General features: G+C 43.3%; 1 protein-coding gene across 5 annotated transcripts in view; it reads right to left on the bottom strand.

The window, feature by feature from the left end:
* NRG2 (neuregulin 2) overlaps positions 1-15,375 on the bottom strand; it is a 185,840-nt gene extending 170,465 nt beyond the window's left edge. For all 5 annotated transcript variants that reach the window (XM_069484106.1, XM_069484105.1, XM_069484104.1 and 2 more), the window contains exon 1: positions 14,685-15,375. In XM_069484106.1, coding sequence (XP_069340207.1) covers positions 14,685-15,375 — 691 coding nt within the window. The remainder of the gene's footprint in view (positions 1-14,684) is intronic.
* Positions 15,376-15,962: the final 587 nt, after the last annotated feature.

Below are 15,962 nucleotides of genomic sequence, written 5' to 3' on the forward strand. Positions count from 1 at the left end.
AAAAGGAAGGATAATTCAGTGGGCAGAACCAGGAGCCCACGTGGTAGAACCAAGAACAGTGCAGAATCACTCCCAGGTAGTAGGACTGAGCCCTTACTCACACGCCAGGCTGGATTTCAGAACTGCTATGGAGTAGTGACTGACGTTTCCCCCTTTCTAAATGGAAGCATCTGCCCCAGATAGAAGACTAAAGAGACATGACAACTAAATATGATATGGGATCCCAGATTGGATCCTGAACCAGGAAAAGGCCATTAGTAAGACAATGGGCAAAATTTGAATAAGGTCTGTAGATTAATTAATAGTATTGCATCGATACTGTTAATTTCCTGGCTTTGATAATTTTACATGTGTAATTTGGGGAAGCTGGGCAAAGGGTATTTGGGAACTCTGTACTATTTTTGCAACTTTCTTCTAAGTCTGAAATTATTTCAAAATTAAAGTAAAAAAATAAAAATGAAATCATTTTAAAATGTAAGCATTACCAGTTTTTTAAAAAGAGGCATCTAAAGCAGTTATCCTCTATCTATCCCACCATGATATTTGGGGTGGAGGGCAGATAACTTGTCTCTTTCATTCACAGTCTTCTGATCAAGAGGAACAGTACTCAAGTTGCTGTCCCCAAGGAACTACATTGGAGGAGCCTCAACTCCACCTAGACCTGATTTAGAGAACAGAGCCTGGTGCCTGAGCCTGAGCCTGATGCAAATTCTTTGACACTCCTTCCATCAAGAGGTGGAGTGCATTCCCCTCCCCTTGAATCTGGTCGGGGCTTAGTAACTTTCTTCTAACAACAGAATGTGGTGGAAGTGATGCTGTGGGACTTCTAGGGCTAGATCATAATAGACAATACAGCTTTTATTTGGCCCCTCTTGGGATGCTCAATCTTGGACCTAGCCACCATGCTGTGAGGAAACCCAGGCAAGGTCCCTGGCCCTCAGCCCCGGCTAATTTCCCAGAGGAAAACTAGCCAGCATCATCTGCTAGAAATGTCAGAAGAAACTCTGAAATGACCCAGTCTCAGCTACCGTCTGACTGTTCAGCCACCATCTGATTAAAACCACATGGAAGATACTAAATCTCCTAGCTGAGACCCTCAATTCCCATAACTGTGAGAGATTATAAGAAATAATTGTTGTTGTTTTAAGCCACTACATTTTGGGGTGTTTTGCTGTGCATCAATAGATAACTGAAACAATGTGCCATAGGCAGTTGGAAACTGGGACTCAAAAAATTTAAGGAACTTTTTCTAAGTTCACATCCAAAGCCACTCTCTTCCCACTAACAACAGACATGACAGTAACAGTAATTGCAGCTAGCCTGTATCGAGTGTTTTCTACAAGCAAGTACTGTTCTAAGCACTTTATGGAGTAACTCACCAAATCTTTATCACAATGCTATTAGATAGGTATTATTATGAGCCCTATTTTACAGTTGGGGAATCTGAGGGGCAAAGAGGTTAATTATTTTGCCCAGGGTTATACAGGTAATAAGTCACAGTGAGATTCACCCTTACAAGTCAGCTCCAGAACATGCAGTCTTAACCACTATGCTATGTATAGGAGAAACCATCAAATCAGATTACACAAATTGAGAAGAGAACCAGCCCTTAGGAACTGAACCTTCTACAAAGTGATCAAAAGAAGAGGCAGTGATGGAATGATCTGAGAAGCAGGGGAGAAGGGGAAGAAGCATTTGAGAAGCATGTCAGGAAAACCAAACACTACATCTACAACATTCCTAAAGGAACCTATGGCAGGATCAATAAACCAGCTTCAATCAGTGACTGGGTTAACTGCATAACTCATAGCTAGCTATGCAACCCTTCTCCCAAACTCACACTTCTAGTAACAAACTCTCCCAAAGAAACTAATCTTTGAACCATAAAATGGAGAGTAATGTCCACTGGATTAACCCCTGAGTCATGTGAACAGAACAGCACTATTGCCCTTTTCTCCCTCTTACGATGACTGCCCCCTACTCTGGAATGATTACACTGTTATTTAACCTCAGAGATGAGGAAAGTAAGCTCTTATACTTAAATAAAGATATGGTTCATGACCATGGCCTACAGAAGATCATCAAACCTACTGGGACTCTTTACCAACATGTTTTCTCTTAGACACAGCTCCCTGCAATGCACTAGTTTTAAGTGATCCCTTTATAGAACTAATCTAAAACCAATGCCTTTAACTTTCACTTCTGTTCAACAAGCTCTAGGCCTAAGGCAGACCATTCACCAGAGACTCTGAGGTTGACACCACACAGGAGAAGCCTGGAGCCCACGTCGTGTGGCACAGGGGAGGGCAAGGATGAATCTAGCAGAGGTGAACGCAGTACTCCCGCGGGAACCAGTCTCAGCTCCAGCTCCCATTTGCCCTGTCAGCTGAGTGCACACCATGCACAATGGAAACCTACTCAGATAATCTACATAGTGAAAAACAAAGACAGAAAGCTTTCTCCCAATCTGGGGGCCACCGTATGCCTCCCTTCAGCTTACAATTTTGATTCTTTCCCAGCAGCAAGGCGTTTCTCTCAGAGGCAGCAATGTCTTGCTCCATCCAGAGTGCAATACTACCTGGCTCCACATCTTAGGATCTTCTCAGTATTGGCCTGTATCACCTGGGCTGAGCCCTGGATGTGCCATCTGAAAGGAATCACTGTTAGTACTTGGCCAAGACAATTTAAGGCACATGTTACTAAGAGGCCAGGGACTGTTACTGGTCTTTTTGGAGAAAGCATTCCCTTTGAAAATAAGACCTACAAGTATGAGAGAGGACTTCTTGGAAAAACCCCAGGTTTTTTAAAAAAGAACCTGACCTGAAAGAAATTTAGCAGATTCGTTGGATGTGGTTCCACCCTCATCCTATCGTAGGCCTTGTTTCTACATTCCCACTAGGTCTGTAAGACATAAAGTCCAAGGAAGGGTTGGGAACTTTGTACTAGAAATTTCTGGAAATTTTTCTGATTCTTGCAAATGAGGGCTGAGGAGTGGTTGTTACATTTAGACAAAAGCAATTATGTCAGCAGGCCTCAATAGGAAGGTGGGAAGCAAGGTCAGGTGAGGTAGGAGAGGTGGAGCTTCAGATAAGAGGCTGTCAGAAGTAAATCCCACATGAACAGACTATGACAAAAAAAACCAACTAACAGTAAGCAGTCAGATAGGCTGCCTTTGGAAGTCCACTGTCCTTTGAAAAAAAACTCTTCACTTTCGAGCCGTGGTCTCACTCTGTGACAATTGGATCATGTTATGAGACTCCTTTCATTCTTTTTAAAAAATTCTTCTTTTCATTATTTTTTCCCCTGAAATCAAACCATCCAATGACAATGCTGGGAAAGTTGCACTGGATGCAGCCCTGCTGTTTTCTCTCACCCAGAGACAGGGATTCAGACATGACAAATCATCTACCTAATCTACCTGTTCCATCCTGACTGGTAAATAAACCCACCCCTTTAAAGCCACACAAACAAGAGAGTCATGAATTGGGCATTGCTTGTGAAATTCATTACTAGTCTAAGCAAGTGTGGTGAGGTGTTATATTGAGATTATACCTATAGGTATAGCCACAGGCACCAGAAGAAGGGACTCTGACTCAAGGAAGCTGAGTGCCAGAGCCTTCTGCAAGGTGATGACTAGTAGTCCTCAGGAACTCAGAGCTGGAAGAGAACTCCTTCTGGAGTAGCCCACCCAATACATGTCAGCCAAGCAGACATGGCAGAAAATGTGTCACTTCAAGGAAATGGTGAAAGAATGAACATGCCAAAGGAGAGACATTAGAAAGAAACATTGGGTTCCCACTATCCCCCCCTTTCAAAAAGAAATCCTAAAAACAAAAACAATGCTCTAAGAAACAGTACTGCCTCCAGAAGCCTTAAATTTTCTACTGGGCAAAAAGGTACAACCACTCCTAATTTGTGACCTCAGCTTACTACAGAAAAGGCACCGGTCATACCTCTTGACTCTTAAGGTATTCAGCCTAAAGCACGAACAGGCCAGATTAATAGAGTATAACTGGGCATTCCAGCGAGAGACTAGAATGTGGAGTATCCAAAAAGCTCAGGTGGCAAGTGAAACTGGTGAATTTTGCAGAATGACAACTAACCAAAAGACAGAAAAAACACAAGCCAAAATATTGACATACATTAGGAAAACTACCTAGAGATAATTCTAAAACTCAATAACATAGGAAAATGAAGAAACTGTGCACCATTACAAAAAAAAGGTGGCTCACACCTATAATGCCAGCACTTTGGGAGGCTGAGGAGAGAAGATTGCTCAAGGCCAGGAGTTTGAGACCAGCCTGGACAACATAGTGAGACCCCATCTCTACAAAAAGTAAGAAAAATCAGCCAAGTGTGGTGGTACATGTCCACAGCCCTACCTCCTTGGGATGCTGAGGCAGGAGGATAACTTGAGGCCAGGTAGTCCAGGCTGCAGTGAGCTATAATCATACCAGTACACTCCAGCCTGAGCAACAGAGCCAGATCCTGTCTATAAGAAAAAAAACAAACAAACCTGAACTGAAACATGACTGAGAAGCAAAATTCTGCCCTTAATCAAAATGTCTGAAGATACTTTCTATGGTTGTTCTAGTCCTTTAGCCTGGGTTGTCATTTGATGAATCTTGAAATTTGTCTAGGACAAAAGTGGTTAGCAGAGAAAGTAAATGGACTTACTGCTTCCTTTTTACTTGGCAATAGCCAGCAATCAAATATTTACTTTACCATATTTTAAGTTACTGTCCCCAGAGATCTTACAATCAGGTAAAGGATTTATGATACTGATCCATCAAAAGATAATTAACAATGTATGGCATTAAATGATAAGTGTCATATCAGTGATACAGGCCATAAATAGAAAGACTCTAAGAAAAAATGAAGAAAACTTTTTTTTTGAAGACAGAGTCTGGCTCTGTCACCCTGAGTAAAGTGCAGTGCAGTGGCATCATCATAGCTCACTGCAAACTCAAACTCCTGCACTTAAGCGATCCTCCTGTCTCAGCCTCCCAAGTAGCTAAGACTATAGGCGCATGCCATCATGCCCAGCTAATTTTTTGTAAAGACAGGGTCTCGCTCTTGCTCAGGCAAGAACTCTTGAGAGCAAGCCATCCTCCAGCCTTGGCCTTCCAGAGTGCTAAGATTATAGGCATGAGCCACCTCACTCGGCTAAAGAATACTTCTTGAGGTCAAGGGCTTCATGGCTAGCCAAGGACCTGAGGGGTAGTAATACCCAAAAAGTAGTTAGAAAAAGAACTCAAAGCATGGAGTCTTTTTTCTACAAACACTTAAGGAGTAAAGTTTCGTAATTTCATCAGGTTCCACATATCAATTAATTCATTATTTAAAATAAAAATAAAATCCCACAAATTCAAAAAATTCCACCTGTTACATGATCACATCTCTACTCTTCTGACCTTGGGCAGCCACCAGATCCATTCCAACTCAATACAGAAACAAGGAAAGAGAGAAGATGAATGATTCAGTGTGAACTGATTCCCAACTATGGAAGCCACCAAATCAAAGCAGGATGAGTCAGGAACCCTTCTTTGAAAATAAGGAAGATTTCAACCATTTTCCAGGGACTCTCAGCAACTCCTCCTGACAACAGTGAAATGTAAGATAAGACCGATGAAGTCAAAGAGTAGCCCTGGCAGGACTCCAGAACTTGGTTTACCCCATAAGCATGATGAGATTTTGAAAGAGATGCTACAGGTTATAGGTTTTAGTCCTATTTGTGAAACAGAGAAAAACAACATCTATCTGCAGGCTTCTCAAAAAATTGACCAAGACATATTGATGGGCACATCAAGATTTGTAGCCCTAATTGGCACCTCTACAACAAGACCAGCATTCATACCCTGGGACTCCTATAGGTCTCTCTAAATGAGACCACACACATAATCCGTTCTCTTCTCAACAACACCTCTACCAGCCCAGAGTGAAAAATACAGTTGTTTGTGAAAATTTCTCCCCTTGCTTGCCCATTCTACTTCTAGAACTTGATATTTTCATTTACTTAGTTTTTCTGCTCACATTGGTCTAAGTTAATAAGATTTTGTTAATAATTAAGATTTATTGAGCAATTTATATGTTAATTATCTTAAACACATTATTTCATTTAATGCTAATAGCAATCCTACTAAGTGCTATCACTATCCCCATTTCATAGGAAACTAAGACATGGAAAGTAATTGCCCAACATCACCCAGCTGGACAATGCAAAAGATGGTTTCTAAACCCAGGTCCAGACGGGCACGGTGGTGTGTGCCTGTAGTCCCAGCTACTCTGTAGGCTGAGGTGGGAGGATCACTTGAGTCAGGTGTTTGAGGCCAGTGTAGGCAATATGGTGAATCCCTATCTCAATTAAAAAAAATAAAATAAACCAGGTCCATCTGACTGTAGAGCCCAAGGTAGTAGTCATTACACTGTATTTAATCGACTTTTTTTTAAAGGAAGGCTATCTGAGAAAAACTTTCAGCTAACATCATACTTAATAGTGAAAGTCTAAATGCTTTCCTAATGAACAGAACAAGGATGTCTGTCTGCTCTTACCACTTCTATTCAACCTTGCACTTGGCAGTCCTAGCCAGTGCAACAAGAAAAGAAAAAGAAACAAATGGCAAGCAGATTAGACAGGAAAAAGGGAACTGTCTTTTTTTAACTGACAACATAATCACATACATAGAGAATTCCAAGGAATCTACGAAAAAAGTAACTAGAATAAGTGAATTTATTACAGTCACAGGATACAAAATCAATATAAAAACAAAACAGGCCGGGCGCGGTGGCTCACGCCTGTAATCCTAGCACTCTGGGAGGCCGAGGCGGGTGGATCGCTCGAGGTCAGGAGTTCGAGACCAGCCTGAGCAAGAGTGAGACCCCGTCTCTACTAAAAATAGAAAGAAATTATATGGACAACTAAAATATATATATATACAAAAAAAAATTAGCCGGGCATGGTGGCGCATGCCTGTAGTCCCAGCTACTCGGGAGGCTGAGGCAGTAGGATTGCTTAAGTCCAGGAGTTTGAGGTTGCTGTGAGCTAGGCTGACGCCACGGCACTCACTCTAGCCCGGGCAACAAAGCGAGACTCTGTCTCAAAAAAAAAAAAAAAAACAAAAAAAAAAAAAAAAAAAAAACAAAGCAATTATCTTTCTATATAATGCAATGAGCAACTAGAAAATTAAATTAAATTAATAATACCATTTATAATAGCATAGCATGAATAGCATAGCAAAAAACATGAAACTTAGAGATAAGTTTAACAAAATACATGCAAGACCCATTCACTGATAACTACAAAACATTACTGAGTTACTTTTAACCTAAGCCTTCAAATACTACTTACATACTTAAAAATAAATACATGAGCCTAGCATGGAAGACTGGTGAAAACATCACCCTAGCCTACCTCTCCAGGCTCCTCACCTGTTTCTCCTTTTCATTCTGGTTATTTTGTATAACACAAACATGTCCCTCTGCCATTGAGAATGCTGCTGTCACTGCATGATACAGATTTAATCATTTCCTTCATCTCTCTTTATTCACAAACCACTCTCACCTCATCTATCTCTGACTATTGGAACCCCATCTCAAACTACTTCTCCAAGAAACTTTCTTTAATCCTCTAACCAGATATGATCTTTCTTTCCTTTATGACTCTTCTCCTCCCAAAAGCACTATCTCAGCATATCTTATGATATTTATCATATTCTAGGTTGAATTACTGTTATTGTAAGCTCATCGATGACAAGGACTGTATTTAATAATACAACTCCCCTGAAGTATCCAGTTCTTTACACAGAACAGATATTCAAAACTTGTTGAAGCAAACATTTAAAAGACAGAATTAAAAGAAAGTTCTTTCAGTAATAGAATCTTTGGGATTCTATTCCAAGTCGCATTGCTGTCATGATAGAATTAATGATGTCCTGACTTTTGCATGGGCTAGACCAGGTATTTGGCCATGTGGTAACCCTCCTCTCGTTCAATTCAAGTATATCTGTTAGTTGGACCAATATCAAGATCAAGACCAAGTAAAACATCCCAATCTAAAGGACAAAGACAGATCCTCAGTCTTTATTAAATAGATCATGGAGAGGAGGGGAGGGGAGACAATGACCTCAGCACAAGGTAGGAAACTGAATGATAAAGATGGATTCTGTTTCTGGAGAGAGAATAAAAGTAACCTGAACATTACCTCTTGGTAATGTGTTACTTGGTCTGTGTTACTAGTAGAATACAGAAACTCTCTAGGATACCTGTGCCTCTGCCTCTCTGGAAACATCTGCAAGGGTAAATGGAATGTTAACCACCTACTCCTGTCCCACCCCCAGGAGGCTAGCAACACAATCAGGTCCTGAGCAGAGGCATGGAGAAGAGATAACAGACTCTGGAGACGCTAGGCCTTTGTCCCAGAGAAGGCCCCTGGAGCGGCTATTTGGATCTCACCATGTGTACAAAGTGGAAAGGGAATGTTACTGTAGAATGGAGTTCATATGCCACACTCTCCCGGAAGCAACTAGCCAGAGAAGAAAGATTCTTTAACCTAACCTCATTGCTTAATTATCAAAGACATCACAGCTGATTAGCAGCAACTGATCTCAATCAGTGTGAATTTGTCTTTTGACCCCAGATTAGCAAAACTTCCCAGTTCTTTGCCTGGGTACAGCATGCCCTTTTTCATGTTATCCTAATGCCTTTTAATCATCGTCCATGGGGCCGGGCGCGGTGGCTCACGCCTGTAATCCTAGCACTCTGGGAGGCCGAGGTGGGCGGATCGTTTGTGCTCAGGAGTTCGAGACCAGCCTGAGCAAGAGCGAGACCCCACCTCTACTAAAAAATAGAAAGAAATTATATGGACAGCTAAAAATATATATAGAAAAAATTAGCCGGGCATGGTGGCGCATGCCTGTAGTCCCAGCTACTCGGGAGGCTGAGACAGGAGGATCGCTTGAGCTCAGGAGTTTGAGGTTGCTGTGAGCTAAGCTGACGCCACGGCACTCACTCTAGCCTGGGCAACAGAGTGAGACTCTGTCTCAAAAAAAAAAAAAAATAATCATCGTCCATGTTTGCTTCAGTTCTTACAACCTTACATAGAGCTCTAGCTCAACAAGATTCATCCATATATTGCTGTTTTTAAAGGAGTCTACTTTGATTTCATATAAAACAGTCCTTTTTCAAACTTGTCATAATTTAGCACTTCTCTTAGTCAATTCATCTACTTTCCCCAGTGTTCCAAAGAGTTTCCTATATCATCTCTTGAAATTCATAAACTGGATTTATTTCTATGTACAAATCCAAAAAGTGGGAGGAGAGGGTTAATTTGCTAGAAATAAGACAAAAGTCCCAGTACCACATCCATCCATCCATCCATCCAAATTTGAAATCTGGGAGGAAATTTCTTTTACCTTGAGTACAAATTATACTAACAACACTTCAGACCTTGAAAAGAAAGACTCAAGAAGTTGTTGAAGACTGCACAGGGAAAACTCCAATGATAATGATAACACCATTTCTTTCCCAACTCGAGGTTCAAAATTGCCAGATGCCACTATGCCAACAGGCTTTAGAGGGTTAAGACTTCCTGCTGTTTAGATATTTGCATATTTACTTTTTCCCCAGTTATCCAAATGACAATTGGAAGCTCCTCTGAAATGTTAACACTATGTTCAAATCAGCTAACTTTAAAACGTACTTCAAAACAGTATTTGGGTAGCTAAGTCCCCTGGAATTGTACCAGCTGTGCATGAATATGGTCAAAATCAAACTCTTCATCAGCAACTGGGGTCTTTGGCTTCTGAATGAAAATCAAAGTAATCATGCACTGTGTAGTTTTTCTCTTTCCATCTGTGGAATCATGTGATTTCCCACACGGACACTACTGTGAGATTACGAAGTGTGTGAAACAGTAGGAACTGCTGTATGGGCAGAGCTGCAGACCTAAATCTCAGTGACAAACCTTTGGATCTCCCCTTTGGGCATCCCAATTAAGATTTACAAAATTCATTGTTATAGACAACTTCTTAATGGCAAAGTGTCTGAAAAATAAGTTGGTATTTTCATTCCTGACCCCAAGGATTATATTTGTGAGGAAGGGAACTGGTTAAGGGGAAAAGAGGATCCTTTGATTAGATACTTGAGATAGAAAAGGACTCAGAGATAATTAGTTAAGATCTTGGGCCAGGTTAAAAAAAAATACATATTACCTAGGAAGTATTTACCATAAAATTAGCTTATTGGCAAAATTAACATTCTCCATCTGTTAAAAGACAAGTATAGGACTACTCTGAAAAACATTGTGATTGTAGAGAAAAAAACATTGCAAGAATAAGTTACTTTACAATAGAGCCTTAGAGCTGGGTAGCTCTAAGCACAGGGGTAAGAGGGAAACTTTTCACCATATATTCTTATGTATTTTCTAAACTTTGAGCCATATAAATGTGCTACATATCCAAAAATATAAATGCAATTTTATAAAGAAAAAACGACGTTAAAAAGTAAATTACAATGCCCTAGATAATAGAAAATGGTAAAGAAGAAGCACACTTGCTTTGATTGGGGGCTAAGAGGAAGTTAGTCACCTAGACTGTTAATAAACCACCCTCTCTAGCTCCAAAAGTGTTTGTTAATTCAAACTTATAGTTGTCTTATTTTTGTTTAAATTTGAGGGTGGGCTAGTGGTAATCTACCCTCCAAAAAAGAAAAAGAGAGTCTTCTCCAGCAAAACCTTTATTCTCCACGGCTCAAATCCCATTAACACTAATCAGCACAATGATTAAGCACATTGTGGTTAAGTACTCTAGTTGATAACGACTCCTTTGGAAAAAAAGGTTCCCATAGCGACAGGTAGAGGCTATCATCAAACTCAGCTTTTCAGCACAGGACTTAGTGTCACGGATCTGAGAGTTAAGATTGCTTTAGTTGAAATCTAGAGGCTTTCTTTTTTAACTTCACTTGACTTCATCCATTCAAAAGACACTTATGAGAAGTCCTTCTATGAGCCAGGCACAGTACCAAAACTGGGGGGGGGGGGGGCAGGGAAGCTAGTAGAAAGAATACCTCAAAGATACTGTTCCTGCCCTAGGAATTACAGTCTGCAGAGGAAAGCAGCCACTATAAGAAATAATGGTAATTATTTAGGGGTAGTAATTCAACCCCTAAATCTATAACCAAGACTTGTCTTCATCACTAGGACTGGTCAGTTTCTAATCTAGTTTCATTTTCCCATCTTCAAACTGCAGCACAGCTGGGTTTCCAGCTGGCTGGGGAAGAAAAGAGTCTTTAAATAAACAGCATTTTAAAAATATACAGTAGCTTTTGCTACTGAATTTTGTGAACCACCTTCAGCTAATATGTGAATCTTGGTGCCAAATTAATTTAAAACTATTTCTAAAGAATGTAAAGTCTCCCAGGAATATACCTTTTCCATGTTTAATAATAAAGTACACTATACACTGGAAAACTGCTAATCAGAAAATCCCAAAGGAAGAAATTATCTTTTTTTTAATGCTATCTACTGGATCTATTCAATGAGGAAGCAGCTTAAAAATATGTATATAAGAAAACAAGATAGGGTATAATTTTACTGAAATATATGCAACCATCTTGTAAAATGCAGGACTATTTGCAGAACAGGATGCTTTTATAGCATTGTACAGAGTTGTTAATCCCTGCAAGGCCTTTCTAACTCTTTTTCCTCTTCATTCCATAGAAGGCATAGAAAACACTTTCCTTCATGTATGCAATCTTCTTAGAAATGCAAAGATTTTACTCAACTCTTTACTACTAGACGTAGCATTTTTGGATAGATGATACACATTAGATCTGTCAAAATGTCCCTCTGGCAGGTCTTGCTATTCCAGCAAGACCCCTGTACACCATTCCCCACTTTAGATCACAGACTTCAAGTCAACATTTCACAGTGGAAATTAGTCATTTATGAAGACCTTTTAAAAGAAGTCCAGTATGACCCCTGCATTGATGCTACTGAAGCATGTGCCAACTTTTAAGCACAATATATCCCTCCATATGGCTCTTTATCCCAAAATCCTGACCCCCCCCCCAAAAAAAACCCCATAGCTTTCTAGATGACCTGCCTAGGAACTACACCTCTCAGAATTCAGACACATTCAGAACTAAAACTGGCTAAACAAAGTAACAATGCAACCTCAGTTGCTCAACATAACTGCTATGATGACAGTTTCCAAGTGCCAGTTTCCCTATTTTGCAATGGGCAAATCTTCTCCAAAGAGAAAATGTTGCCAATGACCCTGTGGCCCAGAGGGCTTTCTTTAGAATAGAAAACATAAAATGAATTTGTTAGCTATTTCCTACTGAGCACAAGGACAGTGTTGTGGTTAGTTAGGATGGTTTTGTTTCCTTACTTTTTATACCATTACCAGTACATGTTTTCTTTAACCACATAGTCCAAAATAAGAAAATGCAGTTTACACTCGTCTATCATATTATTGCCAATTCCACAAGTCTCACATATATGTCCTATAATTTCTAATCCTCTTTTATAAGGCCCCTCAAGCTGACACCTATCCATACACTACCAATTCAAAGCAAAACTTTTTGCATTCTAAAGTGTTTACTGCCATATACACCTGCTCTTTGATAATTTGTGATGTGTGAGGGCCTCCCCTTTACCAAAGATTTCAGTTCTAAATTTATCTTTTTGAGAACTACACTACACATGCTATTTTAATAATATGAGATGATCATAACCTAAAAAAAGACTATATTTCTGATCCTAAAATCTTTCATGATCTCTGTATTCAACTGTTATCTATTAAATGCTCTCTAAAACAAAGAGTATGTAATTAAAAAGGTGTGTTGGGGAAAGGAGAAAGGAGGAGGAGGGGGCAAGGGAGCAGAGAAGCCCTTTATTCCATGGGGTTATCTGACAATGACCATCAGGTCCTCAGTGGCCGAGACTAGGGATTATGTGAAGATGTGCACTGTGCACATTCAGGAGCAACTCACCAAAAAAACAAAACAGAAGCTGTCCTTGGACAAGGTTCAATAAATGTTTTTACTATTTCTCAAAGCATAATACCATTCCACAGCTCCCCAAGGGATCTCAGATAAAATACTTAATAGAATAAAAAATTAGAAATTCTTAGCTGGTTTCAACTTGTCATCATAAAACATTTCAGAGCATAAAACCAACATTAAAAAGCAGTCAACAATATTCCTAAGGATAATGTCAGAGCAATAAACTGCTATTATCCCCAAAGTTTTTCCACTGCCAAGACACTGCCAAGATACTTCTCATTAAAGTGATCGCAGTTTAACATAGTACCTAGATCTACTCCCACAGCTAAACTCCTAAAATTTGTCTCTTGAAGGGGGTGGGGGGAGGGAAGCTTCCAAAAGTCATAGGCATTGATCTAGAAAAATGAGGACAGCAAAGCTTACTATAAGCTGTTACACATATTTTGCTACTCAAAGCCTGTCTATACTACCCAGAATCAGTTGGTAAACTGGTAAACATACCGACTTCTATGAGAGTTCAGGACATCTATCATAATTCAGTGATTATACAGTCCAGAGAGACACACCGCATGCCAACAAATTCAGCCTTAGTTGACACAAAATGAAACCCCAATATGAATAAGCAACAAGACAGGCTAACACCAAATACTCTAGTGTGGGGATAATTCAGTTCGAAATATCTTACTGAGGAGTAAGCACTGGCATTCAGGGACAAGAAGAAAAAGCTCTTAGACTGACATTTCTTTGACTTCTGACATGGGAGACGTCCATTCCCAGCTGCACAGACCTATAGATTTCAGTGTTTTGTTTCTAATCACTTGCATTCCTGTGCAGCAGGAACCAACATCATGAAGATGAGAGATGCTGTCAATACATCCGGCCAGTAAGATGTCAGAGCTGAACTTACAACATTCAGCAGAAGTAAGTTACTCTATTTCATCTTCATCACAATCAACAGACCTAGTAAGATCCCCCAGAAATAGCCAAAAGAGGTGTCTGCTTGCTAGTCTTGGAGGTTAAGAGAAGGCTGTGCTACCCGCCTAGCAAAGACAGGCAATCACGATGGAGAAAAACACCGGAGCCACATGGAGGACGGAAAACAGTAGCAGAAAAAGTCCAACTCTGCCTGCGCCAGCGGTGTGGATGAGCAGAGCAGCGAACCCAGGAGAGGAAGGAGGGGGCGGGGGCGATCATTCCCTAGGAGAACTTGTAAGGTGAGGCCTTCACAGCCTGGGAGTCTGCCCAGCTGCTCCCGCAGACCCTGCCAACCTGGGCACAGCAGGCCCGGGGGAGCAGAGCGGGCAAGGCCTCCGTGGGTCACTCCTGACTCACTGAGCCTCAGGCCAGCACCGCCTGGACCTCTCCGTTTTTCCTTCCGCTACTGGGCTATGATGGCAGCTTTCCAGCCCCACATGCCGTACATCAGCCGCAGATCCCTGCTGGCACTGGCCGGCGCCTCCCCCAACCCCCCAACCCTGGCACACTTTGAACCTGATCCTCCTTCTCCCCAACCCCAGCCCCCTCACCCACCCGTGCCAGGCGCCCTGCCCAGGGGCGGCCCCACCCCCCCAGCGCCCGGACGCTGCCAGGCCTGGGCACCTGCAGCACCTCCCCGCCCCACCCCCATTCTCCACCACCTCGCCCCTCCCCCCTTCCTCTAGCAGAGGGAGGGGGCGACTCACCGCAGTCAGTGCACAGGATCTTGCCCACCTCTTTTTTGAGGTTTTTGCCGTTGGTATCGAGAGGGGCAAAGGCCGTCTTAAAGACTAAGGGTTGTTCTGTGGGCTCCAGGAAAAAAATGTAGCGCTGGTTCCTTTCGAGCGGCGCACAGGAGCCCACGCTGATCACCTGCTCGCGCTGCAGCCCCCCGCTCCGGAGCGGCCACTTGTCCAGCACCTTCACCAGCGCCACCCGACCTGAGGCGGGCGGCTCGCGGGTGCTGTTGGAGCTGGAGCCGCCAGCCGGGGCCAGCCCCTGTACCTTGCCCTCCACCACCACGGGTGCCTTGTACGCCTGGTCCTGCACCGACTTGAGGCTGGGCGAGTAGCAGGCGAGCGACACACCGAAGAGCAGCATGGAGAAGCCGGGGGCCGGGTCGCGCCTCATGCCGCCGGCGGCTGCGGCTCGCGAGCGGGCGGCGGCTCTCCGGGCTGTGGGGCTGCGGGGCTGCGGCTGTTGCTGCGGCCGCGGCTCTAGGGGCGCAGCGGGACGGGAGATGCTGCTGTTGCTGCTGCTGCTCCTGCTGCTGCTGCCGCTCTCGCTGCTGCTGCTGCTGCTCCTCTCGCTGCTGCTGCTGCTGCTGTCGCTGTAGCTGCTGCACCGAGCCTTCTCCAGTGGCGGCGGCGGCAGCGCTGAGCAGCAAACCTGCCGCATCTGGCCAGGCCATTTGGGGGGCTCCGCCGCTCAGCCGCCGCCGCCTTGGGAGGGGAAACAGAGCCCGCTGGAAAACCGGAAACAGCGTAACGTTAGCGCCTCGCAGCCCTCCACCGGCGGCCCGGGGAGGTGACCCAGCTAGGGCAGGGGGCAGGCGGCAAGCGGGCCGCGATGCGCAGCGCGGCGCAGCGCACCGCTCCCACCCTGCGCGCCAGGACCTGGAGGAGGATGCGGAGGATGGGACGCCCGCCCACTTACTCTCTCGCGCCCCCTCTACCCCTGGACCGAGTGGGGAGCGCGGCTTCTGCAGGGGAAGCTTGGGACTGCACTGCTTTAGTGCCCGCCTTCAGCCCGCAGGGGCGCGGGAGGAATCGTGCCACCCTTTGCTCTTGGGATTTATCAGCATGACAGTGGGGGTGGTGCATGAGGAAAGGGCGAAGAAAAGATAACGGCTTCTGGCAGCATCCTATGAACGTGGGAATGGGACACAGGGCGTGCCCCTGCCTTTGTGCATCAGCTGTAGGAGCCAGAGAGGTTGCTACCGCCAGCCTCTTGCCTCTTGGGCTGTCCCCTTCCCTGGGAGGACC

The sequence above is a fragment of the Eulemur rufifrons genome, chromosome 10, assembly GCF_041146395.1.
Source record: "Eulemur rufifrons isolate Redbay chromosome 10, OSU_ERuf_1, whole genome shotgun sequence".
Taxonomy (NCBI): domain Eukaryota; kingdom Metazoa; phylum Chordata; class Mammalia; order Primates; family Lemuridae; genus Eulemur; species Eulemur rufifrons.